This window comes from Stigmatopora nigra, chromosome 14 (genome assembly GCF_051989575.1).
Source record: "Stigmatopora nigra isolate UIUO_SnigA chromosome 14, RoL_Snig_1.1, whole genome shotgun sequence".
NCBI lineage: Eukaryota > Metazoa > Chordata > Actinopteri > Syngnathiformes > Syngnathidae > Stigmatopora > Stigmatopora nigra.
Window position 1 is genome coordinate 7,695,158 of NC_135521.1, and position 19,592 is coordinate 7,714,749.

Sequence of the window (19,592 nt, forward strand, 5' to 3'; positions counted from 1 at the left end):
AATATGTCAGATTGACGTGACTATTTCAAATTTGTTCATTTAGAGAGCAGTAACACTTACGAGAGCAATTGCAATCCAGTCATAAATCACATTTATGTTGCCTTAATCTGGGTAACACACTCATTTCCATCTAACTTTTGAGTATAAAGAGTGAGGGGGAAAAAAAATAAAATTTGCACAGTCACCTTTGTGGTTTAGGTTGTTCTGTAAAATGATATATTAAATTAATTTAGACTTTTTTAGAGACTTAAAGCGCGGTAGGTACAATAAAAGACAAGAGATGCCCCAAAGAAAAGGTGAAAAAACTATATCCGATGATATGAGAAATAAGGAAAAAAGGAAAAAGGCCAGGAAGAGGAGGAACAAGTACAAATTAACTGTAAGAAAAGTCAGGGACATATAAAAAAAAGAAAGGGAAAGAAGAGTAATAAGACAAGACAATTAAAGGGGGAAATAAATTAAAGAAAAAGTGAGGGGATTAAAAAAAGTTACCTACTTTGTCTTGAATCTGGATCTATGTAATGTGATGCGATTCCTTCAGTCATAAAAGTGGAATTTCATTGTATAGAATTGAGGCTCCAGAGTGAGTCATCAGCTGTTGACAGTGTGCCCACCAGAGCCTGCATCCTGGTCTCCTGCGGGGTGGCAACCTGGTGAGAGTTCTTGTCGGATTAGCGCTCGCCCTGTGTGATATAGGTTAGCCCACTCGGATGCTACATACACCAGTGTGTCCTCTGCAGAAGCATCAAAGCATGTCAGTGACTGTTACATAGATCATTGTACAGGACTATGGAGACTATAGAGCCTAGGTAGTCTCTAAAAAGTGCCATTTCCTTATGTATTTATTAAGTGATTCAAGTAAATGTTGTGGTCATATATTGGCAACACTCACCGCATGTCTTGATTGTGGCCAGCTAAGGAACTGGTTCACTGCTGCTTTGAACACAAGTATGTCAAACAATGATCAATTGTAGGGAGGGGGAAAAAATGCGTAGGTCACCTTTTATGTGCTATGCGTCAAAGATGAGCATCCCGAAGACGTTCGGTGTACATCACATGATGTGAAAAGTCGTCTTTTTATTGAGCTTTTGCTTGCAACCCGTGAATACAGGTGGAAAACATCACAGTGGAAGGGCAGCAGGGGGCCTGTCACTCAAGAGCAAAAATATTAGGAAAAAGTTGCCCCAAAATCTGTTTTGTTTAAAATGCTGAATTGTAGATTTATAAGTGACAACATGCATGCGTTTCTCGCCTTCAATAACATGCACCGTTACAGTGTAACTTTCAGCTAGGCGCTTTCCAATAAGAATAAAAATGATCTGATGATAAATAGATGCTATGTACATATGACATATATAAATAGGTTATCTATATTTATTTATAAGCCAGGGGTGGGCAAATATTAGTTTTGACACAGACAGCTAGGCTGACATATTTGAATAAAAAATAATAATTTAAAAATGTTTAAACGTGTATTTCAAATAGATTTTATATCAAAATAATCTATGATCCTTCTTCCCTTGTTGTCTTCATTCCAATTAACAAAGGATCATAAATTAATTTGTGAATGTCATCTTAATTAAACATCAAATGTACATTTTTAAAGCCAATATTAAGGCATTTTTTTCTCAGAAAATATTTTCTATTTTTATATTTCCTTTCAATTTTATTTTATGTTATACCATGCCCACCCCTGATAGGAGCTCTTTTTGTAGAAGTGTGCATTGGATAAAGCTGTTGAATAAATCACCAGCAAGGATGATAAATAACATTTGCATAAGATAAATATATTATATAGTTTTAGTTTTGTAAGGGTGGGATTAACACGCTTTTGATGGGAGGAAGCACCAATTGTTTTTTTGTTTTTTGTTTTTTTTAGGGGCAGGGGGACGTCAGTGATCACAAGTAACAGGACCAGTAAATGACGTTGAAGAAGAGGAAGGAGAATGGGAAGAGGGCCCGGGCGTATAGGTCCACACGCTTGGCAGCAGATGGAATGACTGGCTTGGGGGGCGGCGGCTTCTTGTTGTTCTTGGTCTGTGATTTGCCACCAAGGGCCGTATCAATTGGTTTGCCGTAGCAGTCAAAGTTTGATAGCTCAAAGTCCCGCGGGAGCGAGCCCACGATGCTGAAATCGTTGGTGCGCAAGTCCGACTTGGAAGTGCACACTTTTTTGCAGCGTGTCTCCGCCACCTGCAGAGAAAAAAGGACTGGTATAAACATTGACAAGTCTACAACACCGAAAAAGATTTAGGTTTAAAAAAACAAACAAACAAACAAAAAAAGAGAGGTTAGTGCTTAGTTTGGATTATGAATTGTCAGGTTACTTATTGACTTTGAAAAATCTATTCAAAGTAGTGTGGCTATGATACTACTAGTATCGGGACGGATACATCTATGTTTCTTCTACAAGTGGTATGGTGGCCAGTAAAATGCCAAAGTGGAGTTTTTCTTGTTGATATTTCTTTACCCTCATGAGGCTCTCGAGTATGTAATCAGTACAAATGATAAAATTCATCTGTGCTTCATTATGTTGATTTGCTTTTGACAAGAATTACTCATTAAAGTAAAATGAAAGTGGTGTTATCCTCTGTAAAGATGAGTGAGAAGGACTCTAGAGGCACATTTGATTCGATTAGCACACAATGTGATGGCTGAATGACAAGCACAGTCACAGTAGAGTAACACTGAGAGTCCTCCCATTTTCTGATAAATTAGTTTTCAGTTCACTGTTTTGCATTTAGATTACATTAGAGCGGCTTGTAACGAATTCCTATTTCAAAATCTAAGCTTTCTTCAAAAGCTATTTCAAAAGGTATGGTTCAGCATGCCTATTGGATCGTAACTGGCAGAATTCACTCACGTGCAAAGTGCTGACGTGTAGCGGTGTCCCTCCGGTGCCATTGACGGTGTTGTTTCTGGTGGGGGCATTGGCGGGGGTCTTGCCCGCCGCCTTCTCCTTGGACGCAATCTTGGCCTTTTCGGCCTCAATGCGCTTGGGGCTGTTGAGCATGACCTGCACCACGGCATACTCCACCAGCGAGGCAAAGCCGAACAGCAGGCAGGCAATCAGCCAGACGTCTATGGCCTTGACGTATGACACCTTGGGAAGCTCCGAGGCAAGAGAAGTGCACTCCGAAGACAAAGACAGCACGGACAAGATGCCTGAAACACAGCAGTAGACATAGACGCTTTGATGGGCAATTTTTCTTTTGAACCTGAAACATAGTTGGGAGATCACCTGAGGAATAATAATCCCTTTGTCCAAAAATCAAACTTTTCCTTGAAACATTTTATCAGCACAAAGCCACATTGGAAAATGTATCCAGACTTGGAAATCAAAACCTCTGAAAGCTGTCATTGAAATCTGTAAAACTGACTTCAAACCCTTCAACCCAACCCGGGCAACAGTGCCTTGGTTTCTGACCAAATTATGAAAGCCTAACACGGGTCAAAATGATCCAAATATTATGGAGTAAATGACATCTTGTCTTTATGGTGGTAGTCGAGTTATATGGACTCTAAAAGTATTGTGTCGCTGTGAGTACCACACTAATTAAGACTCATTATAATTCTTCTACTCAAACAGCCGGCGTGTTTCATTGTAGAAGATAGCCACCTAAGTTGCAGCTTGGGTAGGTATTTTAGCCCCCTGCTTCCAATTAATTTAATGTTTCTGCCATGATGCAATAAATACATACAGTAAGGCCACCTCCAAATCATTGCAAGAGGTTGTTTTAATCACACGGATGCTTTTTTTTCTGCACGTTTAACATTCCGTCAGTGCCAAAGGACACTGAGCACACGCAGTAACGAATACGAGCGACGGCACACACCTGAGTGTTGAATGACCTGCAGTGATCCCATTTAGAGAGGAGCGAAGAGGACGCGTCCATGAGGAATGGAGGTGATGATGACATGATGGAGGTGATGATGGACGACTGAAGGCACGATGGAGGACACGTGAAGTCACAGGACCAGATCAGATCAGTGGATGATAATGCAAGTCATGCACAACTACAGTCTCACCTGGGCTAAAAAAACATCCTTTGAAATAAATAGGAACGTTTGTTTAAAAGTCCATAACTGGCTTAATCTGCCTAACCTTTGTTTAAGACCTTAAACCATACGGTGGATTCTTAATTTAAAACTCATACAATGTTTTGCTCCCAATACCGCTGTGCCTTGTTTTGCTACATTTCTCATCATCATTCCTGTTTTTTTGTTTTGTTTTGTTTTTGACTGTGATGCATTTGGGAGACACTTTATCATCAAATAGACAATGTTGCACTCTAGTTGCTTTTATCTTTGTAACGGTCGACCTGCCTCTGTATTGTTATACTTAGTCCTTGGCCTGCTTTTCTTTGTGAAGGACTTCAATCCCTTCCGTCAAGCACATCTGTTATTTATTGATTGATGGCATCCAGAAGCACATGTGCACATGCCTATTAGATGAAGTCCTTCACGCTGTCCAGCTGATTGATGGAGAGGCGATTGCTGTTAAAAAATGATTGATCTGCCCAAACTTCACTTCTGTACACAATAGGCTTTCACACCAAATTACCTTTTTATCAGAAATATACTTTAGACAACCTCCAGCTGCTCCCTCTGGGATATGTAAACATATTTTCTCAACAGACATTGGACAGTACACAATCTAAGAAAAGAGTAGCCTTACCCAATGGCACTCTGGCAGCACTAGCATCGGGGTTGATCCAGAAGGACAGCCAGGAGAGTACCACAATGAGCAGGGTTGGCGCGTAGACACCCATCATGTAGAAGCCCACCTGTCGCCGCAGGGTAAAGATGACCTCCACACATGTGTAGTAGCCTGTCGGCCCACAAGGGAAAGATTTGTCACCAAAAAACACTTCTGTCTGATTGTGTACCACCAAATCGTCATACTACTGCGATGCATTGAGACAAACTTTAGATCTGGCCTTGAATGCAATACGGCTACAGTACCTGTTCCTGAATAGAACTTGGTGCAGTTTCCATAGTCGATATCTTCCTGTCGGATGTCAAACTGAGGCAGTGCTATGGCATCCATCTGTACTGGGTCGCCCGTCTGCCACATAAACTGAAGATCATCTGTGGTGTAGCCAACTGGAAAAAAAATACAGCTGATGTATTTGGGCCTTAAACATAGTTTATTTTAATGGAGGTAAAACTCACAGCTTTCCAGTTGCATTTTGCATCTCTGGGTGTCCATGGGGAACAATGTAAGGTCCAGTGGACAAGAAAGTGTGACGGACAACCTGTCGGTTGGTAGAAGACATTTTTAAAGCCGTCCCATTTGCACCAAAGCAGGGGACTCATTTGGAGGAGATTAATGGCGAGCAGACTCTAGATCAACAAACTATGAAATTACACCCGTAGATCATTATGAGCTGTCTACTGATGCCTCAGGGAAATTATCTAACTACCTTAGTGCTTTACTTTTAGATTTTGCACGGGTAATTGTGCTATACTACACATTCATGTTGGCTCGTTGGCAAAATAGATACGATACAAATATGATGATTATATCTGTTAGGAGTGGAAAATGAACCCTATAAAATGGTGAGGCCTCAAAATAAGCGTTTGATGCCGTGCTACGTATATTTTAAACTGAATAAATACATTTAATTTCCAGCAAAAGACCTTTAGATGTTTTTTTGTAATGTGTCTAGATTAAAATGTCCACCGGATTTCAAGTTAATGGTAACACATGACGTTAAATTGTGGCGATTATTTCATTAAAATACCTCATACTGATGAGTACATCCCCATTACGAAAGATGAAGAGGAGAATGTTCTCTTGCGTGACATCATGGAAGTTAGCACTTTTTTCATTGGCGAAGAACAAGTCGGGCTTCCAAAGGCATTTGAACATCTTGGGGTCCACTGTAAGCGAGTCCGACTTGAAGTCCTGCGGCAGTTTGAGCCGCGGGTCGTTCCATCGCTGCCTCAAAAAGATGTTGATTCGGTAGTCCTGCCAAATTAAACGCAGGAAACACACCGTTTATGTCCAGTGTTGGGTAAATAACCAGTTTGACCCTTTTGAACTTAATTGCTAGTTCTGTTTATTTTGACTGTGCAAACCCAGGGTTACCATGAATAACTGGCAAGAAAGTCGACATTTCAGTACAGTAATATTCCCAAGTCAAATGTCTCATGGCCACGCACCCATATTTCAGGTGACAGTTACTTCCTGTCAAATTTTAGCAGCAACAGGCAACGGCCTCATCAAGAGATGCCTACATGTGTTCTTTATGGAAGCATACATAGGTTATCTGATGTTCTGTAACCCTGCACTAAACACACACGCTACACTGCTGACTTCAGAGAAGCCCCGCAGCTGCATACCAGACGGTCTATTCACATGCACATACACATAACCCCTAAAAAGCTGGACTCACTTGGTTCTATCTTCCCTGCAGTGGGCCAGAGCTACTGCCACGGGAACACATATACATATCAGTATAACAATCTATAAGGCCGATTAAAAGGATCAGAAATTGATTGAAAGTGACAGGAGCTCGAAATACACAAGACCTTCTTGTAGATCTCAAGGCTGTTTTGACATCCTACAGACCCAAAGGGAAGTGCTATGTAGCGCCACCCATTGCTGTGGCATGTGTATAACAAGTTGGATGCACAAGTCCAAGACTTGGATCATGGAATCGTTTTTTTTTTGATGTGGTATATTAATGTACATTAAGTGGTGTTTCGAATTTGCTGAGCAGTTTCACCTGCAACCTCTGAGTCAGCCCTGCACTTTTCACTAGCCATCCAGCTGTCTCGCATAACCACTATTAGTCTGTGTAGTTCCTTGGCTTGTCAGGTTTTTGTTGTGCACTGTTGTAAGTCGTGTCATTTCTGTGTTTTCTTAGAGGGAAAAAAATGAATAAAGAACACTTTGTTTGGACGTAAGACTGGAACAAAAGACGGCTTCAAAGCATTAGTTGGCCTGCCAAATAATTCGAGTATGTTTCTCCTTGAGTAAGATATCAAAGGCATGCTGTCATTTCTTTAGGTCCAATCTGGGGCTGCTTTGACACACCTTTTGCCTTTGTACAGAGGAGCAGAGCGTGGAACTCAATCTTGTCTTTGGCTTGGAGTCAAACTTCCCTTCTGTAGGGATTTAACATAGCCAGCAAATCGCAAAATTGAGGCACTGTAAAAGAAAAAAATCTGCCCCAGTGTGGAATTAGTCATCCACGGAGCAAAAAATAGATATGCTAACAGCAGTATGGGGGGGTTGAAGGATGAGAAGTGAGTTCTCATGACACGGAAGACCACAGAGACACAAGAGAAGAAGACTATAGTCTTCCATTTTGAGGATTTTTGGACTCTTTTTGTCCGCGCATGGATTTTCCACACAGATTTTTCCGCAATACATAAGTATGCACTGTCTGCTTCCTTAATCAGAAATGTAGCTATCCAATGAGCAAGGTCATGAGAGTTTGCCCTCGACTGATGTGATTGAACTTTTTTTTAAGCCTGACAGAATGACTGAAATATGGCTTGTCAAAGTAAATGCTCACCATGGTCGTCTCCTGGATGGAGCCGAAGCTGTTGATAAAAATGTTCACTCGGTCTTCTACTGGAATTCCTGTTTGAAAGAAAAGATGGCAATAGTTAGGTCATTGTTATGACTTGAGAAACTTCTCTAGTAGCTCAGAATCCTGAACAAAGCATGAGTTTTTATAAGGCTGGATGAAAGGAATGCGCAGTTTGTGAGAGCTCGTGACACGCTGCTAATGGATGACTTTGAGTGTGGTGGTGGGGTCACTCTGGAATGGAGAGCAGATGTTTTGCCCGGGGGAGGTGGTCGATTAGTTTGGCGGAAGCATGGGACCACCGACATCTCTTGCCAAGAAACTTGAAGTCCGAAAGTATCTGGGAATCGACGCGGAGATGACTTTTTGTCGACATCAGTCAAATCCTTGCTAGTACCTTGGGGATGTTTGTGACTAGAAGCAGAAAGCTCATGGTACCGCATCACTGCATGCCATAAAAAGTGTGAAAACGGACACTGGTGCTCAGTTTTTTGACAGGTATAATCAGAAAAAGTCTTATTGTCAACTTTCTTCAGAATTTCGTGTGAATTTTGAGACATCTCATAACTCTCAAGCTTTCATTTGACTGATGATAAATCCTAAAGATGATGTTTTGAGTAGTTTTGTAAAATTAGCATGACAATGGCAATGACGTGAGCTTTGTAAAAGCTAGACAGACAGATGGGAAGAGATGGAGAGGTATTAGGACTTACCTTTGAAGTTGGGCCGTATTCTGGGATCATATGTGATCAGTAACCTGTTCAAGATGTTACTGGTGGAATTGGCAGGCACTCGGGCCAAATCCTCTGATGACAGCTGCCTGTAAACAAAAAGGGGAGCAAAGGGCCATCACTATCCTGCTCTCCTTTCTGATTCAATTAGGCCCTGAAGTGTGACTACTGGTAATGGATTCAATTAGTAGCTGGGTGAAACTGGACCACCCAACTATGGAAACAGACATAGACTGACTGATCACCAATGAACTGTTTAGAGACATTGTTTGCTTAAAAAATGTCCAAATCATTTTTTCAGTAACAGTAGATATTATTTTAGTTTTTGATGAAGTCGAGTGATTAAAAGGAGGAGAGCCCTGTGTATATTGGGTTATGTATGTCTGAAGATTTTGTGTTAATGATAACTCAAGAACGAATAAAGGGATTATTATCAGAATTAACTGGCCGTAGTTGTGACTGGCAATTGACTCAGGGTGTACCCAGCCTCCAGAATAAACTAGGATGAGATCAGTTCAAGCACCCCTGCCACCATCAGTAAAAGTGATTTCAGATCATATGCGCACATCTGAAAGAATGATGAATAGAATGATCTGTTTCTGAGTAAGTTGAGCTGATTGATTGATGTCTTGTCATCAAAAACCTACAGAAAAAAAAACCTGGTTTTCCTTTTGAAGCTCTCTGCCGCAGAAACATATAAAGAGAGTGCGGATTTTTGCATGGCAGAGGCGAGAGAAGCAGCAGAAGCTTGAGAAGCAGATCTGGCTGGAGAGCAGAGAAGAAAAATTCTTTGCCCCGTGGGTGGCAGTGAAGTCTCCTGCCAAAGAATCCCATCACTTCCCTTCTCTAAGCACTTTACATGTCATTATATAAACGTTATCCCGCACACAGGATCGGTGTGAGCGCTTTGCAGGAATGTTGGAAACTGTGTTGTTGCCATGATCAAAGTCAAACACATAATTCCTGCCTGATAAACCCCTCTTTCCAAGCTCCTCTCTTTTACAAGAGCTGAAGATTAAATGCAACCAAGGCGCTCCACAAAAGACGAAATATGCCATACGGCTTACTCTGCATTTGTTACCATTTAAGGCACTTTTAAAAATATACGATGTTAATAGTGTACATATACAAATAGACTTGAAATGGGCTGTTAAAACCTTGAAATATTTGCACTTTTTAACCACACTAATATATATGTTGTTTGCATATACCGATAAAGCTCTACCATGTATGCTTCTGTTGTTTGCGTCTTACTTACGATGGGCAGTAAACCTGCTTCCCTTTTTTCTTCCCCTTCTTGGTTCCCTTCTCTTTAGTAGATGCTCCATGAAGGCAAATACAAAGAACCAGAAGGAAGACCACCAGTTTCTTCTTGACGCCCATTCTGTGTGACGAGTGCAGCCTGACAAGATACACAAAAGCAAAAAAAAAATCCAACAGTTTAAACTCAGATAATAAATTGATTTACATTTCAATTCTCGTCAGAGAAATGTAACCTCCAAAGAGATATGGGCACCTCAAATTAGCATCCAATGTCAGTTGCACTTTAAGTGTAGATCTCTATCATATGTGGTGCCATCATCAATATAATCTGAATTGTGTGTTTACAAACACAGCACATTTATTAAGCAGCTTTTGGAGTCCTAAATCATCCTTGTGATGCAGTCGGCATTGTACAATAAAAGGATGTCACAGCCAAACTTGCTTCCTGCACATTAACTATCACAGTTTATCACTAGTGCTAGTAACAGAGTGCACTTAATAGGGGGAGAGAGAAAACACACGGTCTACAAATCATTAGAACATTGCAGAACATGGCTTCAAAACTGCTAGGCAACCAGAAATCTTCTGCAAAGTGACTTTGCCCCTGGCTCAAGTTGTCCCTCTGTGACCACTGAACAAGATTGCCCTCGTTCTGTTTGATCACGTCAGTGTTTAAAAAGAAGACTGTGTCACACAGAGTGGCAGTGTAAAACAGACATGCATGATCTGTTACCAAGACTTGAGGTTCAGTAATGTGTACCCCTACCTGTCTTATAAAACTGCATCCCACTGGGGATTAGTTGGACCTTAGTAGGAATTTAACAAAAATAAAATATCATGAATTTTGTCCTGGATCCAAGAGAATTGTTCCTTTCATGATAGATATGATAACTAAAACAACACATTATACCTGCAAGCAATGATAAACAGGCCCTTGGACCCCAATTTTCATGGCAAATCAGCAAAATGTGATGCAATGCTGTGGAAACAGTAGATAGCAGAGACAAGAAGGAGTGAAATTAAGTATCATCCATCTGTCTAAAATACCTGCCAATGACTAGGGAAGGTGCTTTAGTGCTCTACCTCAGCCAAAATGGCGAAAATTCAAATGTCAAGGCTATTTTTTAATTCTTCCAGGAATCCTTCAAATGTTCTTCAAACTTATAACCTCAGGTTATAATGTGGAATTTCTTATTCATTATTGGCACCATTGTCGACCATGTTGACTTTGGCCCAGCATGGTTTACCTAGTTTAGTGAGTTTCTCTCTTTAATTATAAAATTTCATAGTTTGATTTCCTGACACATGTATAGATAAGCATTACATCTCCGTTCTGCATCAGAATTACCCAGAGATTCCCATACCTGGCAACCAGCCAATTGCAGGAAAACCTACCATTCACACTCACAAAATAATAAAGGATGTGTTTCTTATTCGTTCCATTTTTAGCAGGATTTTACTGTACCAACACACAGACAACAACACTCAGGTTTTTGCATATGGTTGTAGTATGGAAGGAAGGATGCTGAAAAAAGGATTTGCAGGAGAAACTGCAAAAAGCATGCTGAGAAGATGCACTCCACATAAACCCTGAACCAGTCCACAGCTGTTTTACTGGTCTGAATGGTTGCACTGCATGCCACCATCAATAAAGGTGCACACAAACAAGCTGCAACTGCTGTTTTATATGCATGCATGCATGCATGCAAGGAGGATGCTGCATTGGAACGCAAACAGAGACCACCATATTAGGGAAGAATGGGAATGGAGGGGAGATGCCAGCACACGCAAACACGTACACAAGGACCCCCTCCCTCCCTAAAATGGCGGCCAATGCACGTCACGAACGTAAACATTCCGAGCACCACGTCATAACGTTAAGTCTTATCTATCACCTGTCAGGCGATGGTCGAAAAACTCCCCTCCGGGCCGATCGGCGAAAGCAAGCTGAGGCAAATCGTGTTTAACGGCGCCTTCACGACCAGCAGCAACCGCTCCTTTCCATCCTCCTTCCCCGGGGGGCTTTAAAGCGTCCTTCTTTGGCGAGATGCGGTATGCACTGCAGAGTCACATCCTCGACATGATGGCTGTGTTTTGTATTCTGATGTTTGGAATGCTGGATATATTTTGGATGCTGCCAGGAGCCCAAGATGGAGGCTCGCTTGCCCGTTCGCGTGCGCACCTGTCATACAACATGCGCAGTTGCGACTGCGCAGAAAGATACGCCATCATTAGAGTGAAGTTGCGCCCCCATACTGGAAATTTAAAAAGAAACATCTATTTATTCGTTTGTGCTGCGTTTGTGCCGGAAAAAGCTCCGATTGTGTCGTTATGTGGTGTACAATGAGGGGCTATGACGTCAAAGGCCCAATAAAATAATTATAAATCTCCCAAAAACTAAAACAGCACAAACCAAAATGTTTTGCGATGTAAACGCAGCACAAACGAGTGAAATCTTTCATCTCATATCATTTTCTGAATTGCTTTATCCTCACTAGGGTCGCAGGGGGTGCTGGAGCATATCCCAGCTGACTTTGGGCCAGAGGCAGGGGGGAAACCTCTGAATTGGTGGCCAGCCAATCGCAGGGCACGAGGAGACAAACAACCATTCACGCCCACACTCATACCTAGGGGCAATTTAGAGTCACCAATCAGTCTTTGGAATGTGGGAGGAAACCGTAGTACCCAGAGAAAACCCACGCAGGCCCAGGGAGAACATGCAAACTAAACACAGGTGGACCGACCTGGAGTTGAACCCAGATTCCCCACTGTGAGGCACGCTCATTGCCAGACCTCGTGGTCCCCTTTTCTTAGGATGAAGTACAACAACGCATTCTAGTGGCACATTCTGGGAATACATCATGTTTAGTTCCCTATTAGTGCACACTACTGTTTGTTCATGATAAGAGAAAAGGCAAACAAAATCAACTCAACCTCTCACAGTGCCTATTTCACCCCAAATCCTCATTATTTTCTAATGGTCGTCTGGTCTTCCAGCTGAGTCTTGTTCAAGCGTGGGTGATATTTACTGTGTGAACAGCGTGCCACTTTGACACGGTTGGTTTCCCAGTCGGTGACTCATTTTATCTGGATTATTATTATTTTGTTGACAGCTCCTCTGACAGAGAGTTAAATAAAACACACGACGCCCCTGCTGTGTAACTACAGCTTTAACTTTTCTCTTTTATATTGCCATTGACCTGTTGAGGCTCTTTGCATCCTTTCAGTGTGATTTGAGAAAAGTTCCATGTTCAATCCATCCACCCAAATGGATAGATTTTCTATTAGCGTCAATGGCGGTGAATGTGATGAATGACTCAGATCCTATAATAAAAGTTTCTCCTGTCTGTAACTGTACTCTGTCAGTTTGTCAGTAGGCAAGAGAATTGGGGACAGCTCGACACAAGGAGGTCAAGATATTTCAGATGTCTGGATTCCCCTAAGCGGGGGGAGGCGTGGTGTCGGGAAGACGTGTCAACGGACGTGTCTGTCATGCATTATACATCACCGCTTGCTCCCAGTGAGACTTAAGGGGATGAGCATACAGAAAATTCAGTGTCAAGACTATTTTGAACAGAAATGCATAGCAATTGGAGTTGTAGGGGTGTTTTATAGCAAGTTTTGTTGTTATGGTTTACGCTCATGTACGAAAGAAATGGAAAATGTGATGCGTATTGCTCATGTCTCATGGAATTTGAAGTTGGGTACAATCGTGCCAAGTCGAGATGACAAGGCAGCCTGAAAATATGGTTGTATGGGAACAAGATTGCTGCTTTAACCCAAAATGGTGTCTTTAAAGGCAAGTATTTTGGACTGTGGTCTCAGACTGGGGTCATGTGCGGCATGGGGGACAATATTTTGCGGCCTACGTGTGACATCCATTTGAGCTTTACAAATTTAGAATATTGTGATAAATAAAAGATCACATTTGAGTTAAAATGACATTTTCTATTTAATTATAGTAAAATAACTTATTTAAACTAAAAAAAAATAGTATTACATTGCAAAAGAAGAAAGAGACAGGTACATATGACCCATGAGTCAAGTGACCAGTGTCTCTGAACTGGTTAGAATATATGTGCCTTTAGGGAGTTAATTAATATTCAATCCAACTATTATGTTTTTTATGAAACAGACTTGGATTATATAGAGTTGGGTTATTTAGAGTGAACCAGGTTGGGGCATTCGCAGACAAAAGTCAAGCCCAGATGTGAAAAGATGCCCTGTTTGGGTCAAATTTACCAGAGGGAATCTTTTCACATCATTTACTAAATGATGACAGCCTGCCTCCTCTTGTAAACACGTGCCCCCTTAGTACACCACTAGACGACAGCAGAGTATCTTTTTTTTGAAATACGCACTTCCTTAAGGGTGAGGATGTTCTCAAAAAGAAGATGATGATGTTCTTCTATATTTATTTGAACTGCACTGTGTAAACCCTTTTCAAGCTGTCCTCAATTCTGCTGATAAAACATTACAAACCATTGTACATTCCCCTTATATTCCTTCTTGTGGGCCGAGGTGCTGTACATTAATCTTTGAAGAGACAAATATATCCCTTATAGAACTGTGTCTTATGAATGTATTTCATCTCAGGAGTCAGCAGGCAGGAATTACTGAAATTGGTCTGTTGTATTGCAGTGAATTGGGAGTAAGCAGACAAAAATTTACACTCGGAGTGTCCTTGAGCTCAATTCATCTCATTTTGTGAACCATTTCATCCTCATTAGAGGTGTGGGGGTGCTGGAGCCAATCCCATCTGACTCCTGATGGGAGGACCTTGAATCAGTGGTCAGCTGATCGCAGGGCACAAGGATACGAACATCCATTCACCCTCTCACTCAGACCTGGGAAGATTATTAGAGTATCCAATCAGCCTACCATGCATGTCTATGGAATGTGGGAAGAAACCTGAATACCCATAGGAAACCCACACAGACCAGTGAGTACATGCAAACTCCTCACAGGTGGACTGAACTGGAGTAGAACCCAGGACTCCACAGCTATGGGACCAACACGCTAACCACTCGCGCCACGGGGCCATGTGTCCTTGAGCTCCACATGGAATTTCAATTACGCCTCATGGCAATGTACCTACAAGCAATACCTTTGGACCTTTGGAACTTTATCCCCAGTTACACATAATGAGTGAGGAAAGAAGGCTTATTGAGATGTCAGCATGCTTAGCCACAGCCATTATTCTTTATAGGTCAACGTTCCCCCGGTTCATTTTCTCACGTCTCTATACCCCAGGTCGTGTATTCATCTACTATGTGACATTTATCAGGAAAAATTGGTTCCGCGACATTAAACCAAAAAGTTCCCCCAGGGATTTTTTGTGGTCAAAAAAAGAGCATTGTTTCCATTGTTCACCTCCCCATCTAATTTGCTGAACTGCTATATCCTCACTAGGGTCACTGGGGGTGCTGGAGCCTATCCCAGCAGCCAGGGGCAGGGGAGATCCTGAATTGCTAGCCAGCAAAATGCATTGCAGAAAGAGACAAACAACCATTCGAGTGTCCAATCAGCCTACCATGCATGTCTTTGGAATGTGGGACAAAGCCAGAGTACCTGGAAAAATCCCACACAGGCCCTGGGAGAACATGCAAACTCCACACAGGTGGACCAACCTGGATTTGAACCCAGGTCTTCCACAATAAGGCCAAGACGCTAACCACTCAAACAACAGGCCACCTGGATTCCATCGAAGTTAGGGAAGAAGATATAATGGAGGTGTAGTAAGTTAAGTTAGTTTCCTTTTTTAGAAGATTCGATTTATTTCTTCTTTCTTTTTGCTAGTGGGATATTATTATATGATACATGATGGTATAGGACAAATCCGCTCAAGGGCTGCAGGGAAAGCACAATGCATGTTCTATTCATCTATCAATGCGGCAACTAGGCTGAATATACTTTGATGATAAGGTGAAGCTGAAAAAAATTCTCTTAGAAAACGATATTCTTTACAATTTGAAGATCACTATATACTGCCTTCTCACACTTTGGATTCTTTCGAGCAAGCAGGGGGATGTCTGTATTTTTTTCCCAGCTCTTGAAACATAATTGGAATTCATTTAGTGAATGCAAAATAAGAATAATTAGTTTGACTTGTTTTTTTTTTTTTTGGGGCATAGCCCCACAAACTTTGCCAAGCGATAACAGACTTATCTCTTACAATTCTTTCAGTGCAAGAAATTGAAGAATAATTCATTTATTTTCTATTCCAGTTCCTTTCACCAATGTCACAAAAATGGTGAGAAAATATGGCCAGTGGCCAGTGGATTCCGTAAATTGGTTGTCAGACAATTGCAGGGTACAAGAAGGCAAGCGAACAACCATTTATGCTTACACTCATACCTAGGGTAATTGCAGTGTTTATCCTAGCAGGCTAGAAACAAAAGTCTAGCAACAAAAGGTTGCTCAAATAAATCATTTAACTTACAATACATAATAAAAATGCAAATAGCAATTATGACTGCCTTTTCCAATTGTTCTAAAAGACAACAAAAATGAAATGTCTCTTGCCATTTATTTGGATAGGCTTGGGGATGATGGGGCCAAAATATAATTTCCCCACAGATTGTGTTTAGCAATAAGAGATTGAAGAGAAATTTTGCTAATCTAAAGCTACTTTGAGAGAGAAAAAACATGATACCCTGCTATCATATCATCAATGATAAAAAAAAACATTGGTTGCTATGTGGAAAATCTCAACAAAGACAACTCCCCTAAATTCCCAGAAGCCCTCCGAAGGCTGAGCTTTTCATGACATGATGTGGCATATTGCAATAACCACTGATAGTTGCGCTTCCTTTGCTCTCCTTCAAACCCAAATCCTTCCATATGGCATACCGAATATTTCACTGTCCTCATCAAAGCGTGACAAGTCGGGTTTGACAAACAATACCAGCGAGTGAAACGGCGACAAGATAAAGAGAATCGGGCCACACGGAGAAATGAGCCATCAGTTCGACACAGACATTAACGTTGCACTTCAAACGTCTTTCTTCCTCCCCAAAGGCATATCCTAAAATATTGTTCATTTCCCCAAAAAGTTGAAAAAAGAAAGTTCCCAAGAAGACTGATAGCAACTTTTCTCAATCTAGTCTATCCATCACTGTAAATTTCCTTTATCTGCAATAGCCCACCCTCACCGATGAACAATAATTGTCAAATTTATTGCATGAATTTCATTGTTTCTTCTCATTTCTTCCTTTTCTAAAGCACTTAAAACTAGAGTGGCACTGATTGTTAAGACCTAACTGAAATTGCTTAGAGGAATTTATAAAACGGATGATTCATAAAGAAGTATCTAGAAAATGTACAGCATGTCCAAATGTTTTCATACTAGCTGCTATACTTGATGAATCAAATATCAACAAAATGAATGTAGACACTAGAAAATAACCCTTAGAGCCCTCCAGAGGTCTCAGAGCACACAAAGCAGACGGTGCTTCACTTTGACTCGAAATTGCAGCATAAAGTAACCTCCACTAGAACATAAACACTTATAGTGCATTCCTCATTCTAAGTTATTAAATATCTATTGTTATTTTGAAGTTGGAGTAGTACAAAAAGTCCCCGTGTAATGTTATTTATTGACCTTTTTCGACCACTTACAGATACAAAGGTAAAGAATTTTTTTTCATTAAAAGTTGAGTTGTGTACAAAAATGCAAGGACAATTTAATACATACACTTTAACAGAAGTGAATCACATATTGGATTATTATCTGTCAAATGAATGCTTTTATTCTGGTTTGAATATTTAAAGACCACTGAGTATTGATACTAGAAATCGACCAGCAATGGAGAAACAATATATTTCATAATACGATACACTGATTAAGGCAAATTATGTTTTTCTACAGTGTTATTTTTCAAGAGGTATTTGGCAGAAGCCACTTTACTTTGGGGGGTGTCCTTCATTTGTATTAAATTTGTAAAATAGCCTCAAATTAAATTAGTTGTTGATGTTATCATTGCATTGGCTTACTAAATATTCAAGAGGGAAGATTTATCTGCCATGTTTAATTATGCGACCATAATTGGGAAAGTAATGACGTAGTTTTTAAAAACTCTTTTTAATTTTCAGATCTTATTTGGAGTAATGAGTTTATCAGTAGTACTCGTTGAATCCAGTTGAAGTTGACGTGTGGCAAATACTTATTCATTTGCTGCCAAAACTCCCACTTCAAGTAGATTAGACATCTAGCACTTCTCATGATTGCAGTCAATTGTATTATTGTAATTGAAGTGAATATATTCATCAGAAATGTAGCAAATCATATCGACAAAATTGAATTATTTATATCATCTTGCTTATTTCAAATATTGTCATACCATAATTAATTGCAGACAGCAAGTCTTCATAGGCTCTCATTACATCTAACAAATCCATTCAGCATCAAAACAGATTGCTTGTTTTTGTCCCCATTACCACTAAATGAGTTAAACTCAAAACTGAAACGCTCTGAGGCTGTTTTTACTGCAGAATTATGCCAAGAAAGCTCAGGAAAACACATATTCTCTTTGGCCAAAGTGTTGTTTGGCCTCTAAAACAGAACCATTCACAGCTCGCTTTGTGTAGTGCAATGACAAAAGTATGTTGCTGTGGTAATTCAAGCTTCCCACTCACTGAAATACAGAGCCAAAAGATATTTCCTCTAAGAAAATATCTTCTTTTTTTTATCAGTCGGAAACAGCTGTTGGACCTTTTCTTGCTATCTCAATGTTGGGATGAAAAGCTGTTGAGAAATATATTTTAGAATGACCTTATCTTAGATTAGCTTGGCAAAAAAAAGGAATTGAACATTCCAATACCTGAAAGAGGAAATCAAAGTCTTTGACTGACTCAGGTCTTTTACTTTGCCCTCTGCTACTTCTACCAGCTTCTGGGAATAACAGAAAAGCATATTTACTAGCGTCACAGACTTGTAAGGGAAGGAGAACTTGTTACATAATGTTGACATATATTTCATGCACGTCAGATTATGATGGACAAAAACTTATTGACTCATGTATAAATATCTTATCTCTTTTATTGATTGGGCTGTAAAATAGCATAGTTTTCATAGAATTTCTTGACCCACCAGCCCCAACCGCACCCCAACGTCTGGGACGTCTGGTTTTTTTATATGACGAACATAAGATGATGTGCAATAGAAATAATTCTATTTTTCAGTATTTCAGTATTCAATATTACAGTTACCACCATACATGCCCACCTCCCGCAATCAATAACTGTGTATATTTAATTGGATGCCATTTGAATTACCTTTGCAAAGGTTATTTCCGAAACCATTAGAAAGCGTCATTATTAATTTACGTGTCAAGGTGAGATCTGCTGATTGATTTTACATTCATTAACAAGAACTAAAAGCAAGCTGGAAAAGGAAACCGTAGAGGGGAACTTGACAGCAGTTTTAAAATTGCAAACCTGTTTAATTTTAGACGCATTATATATAGATTTCCCAAATGAAATGCCACACATGTTAGTCATTATAAAACAATAGACTGATGAGAGCATTGTTCCGTATCAAATGAGTGACTTGAAGGTACATATCTTTTCATTTCTAATGAATATGGATGTCTGCTGCTACCATGGCGATACACCCTCATTAATCATTCATCCATTTATTTCATTCATTTTCAGAAAATGGAGGACAGCCCCGGATTTGATCCCAGGATTGGAGAGATGTAAAGCCGACGTGCTAACCACTCATCCACAATGCCACCCAGACTTCTATTGTTACTGCATTGATTTTAAGAATTGGACATTTTATTCTAAAAATGTTTTGTATGTAAAACAATTGTCCTTGTATCATGGTTATCTTTTCTTGTCATTTTGTGAGGTTTTTCTCATCATAGTATAGCTTTCCTATTGGCCATTTTTTGGTCACTTTCTAGTTAACTCATTGGCTCTCACTGGTGTAGGTTGACATCCACCTTTTGACTGTGAGTGGGCAAATTCATTCATTCACCCTCTCTCGGTCAAAAGGGATTGGACGTCTCATGCTGTCAATGACAGCCAATGATTTAAGTGTGTAGAAACC

At 40.4% G+C, this 19,592-nt stretch overlaps 1 protein-coding gene across 3 annotated transcripts; it reads right to left on the reverse strand.

Moving 5' to 3' along the window:
• Nucleotides 1-1,048: 1,048 nt before the first annotated feature.
• On the reverse strand, nucleotides 1,049-11,769 carry glrbb (glycine receptor, beta b). 3 transcript variants are annotated; one of them, XM_077733246.1, is made up of 10 exons: nucleotides 11,434-11,759; nucleotides 9,534-9,677; nucleotides 8,258-8,364; nucleotides 7,530-7,597; nucleotides 5,748-5,974; nucleotides 5,176-5,258; nucleotides 4,966-5,106; nucleotides 4,679-4,831; nucleotides 2,864-3,165; nucleotides 1,049-2,193 (listed from the first exon to the last, which is right to left on the reverse strand). In XM_077733246.1, exons 2-10 carry the CDS (start codon nucleotides 9,656-9,658, stop codon nucleotides 1,900-1,902), a joined length of 1,500 nt encoding a protein of 499 aa, XP_077589372.1. In that variant the 5' UTR covers nucleotides 9,659-9,677; nucleotides 11,434-11,759; the 3' UTR covers nucleotides 1,049-1,899. The 3 variants fall into 3 exon arrangements, with proteins under 3 accessions (XP_077589372.1, XP_077589373.1, XP_077589374.1); XM_077733247.1 differs by lacking the exon at nucleotides 1,049-2,193 and adding an exon at nucleotides 3,837-3,941 and having other exon boundaries at nucleotides 3,023-3,165; nucleotides 11,434-11,769; XM_077733248.1 differs by lacking the exons at nucleotides 1,049-2,193; nucleotides 2,864-3,165 and adding an exon at nucleotides 3,906-4,034 and having other exon boundaries at nucleotides 11,434-11,765.
• Nucleotides 11,770-19,592: the final 7,823 nt, after the last annotated feature.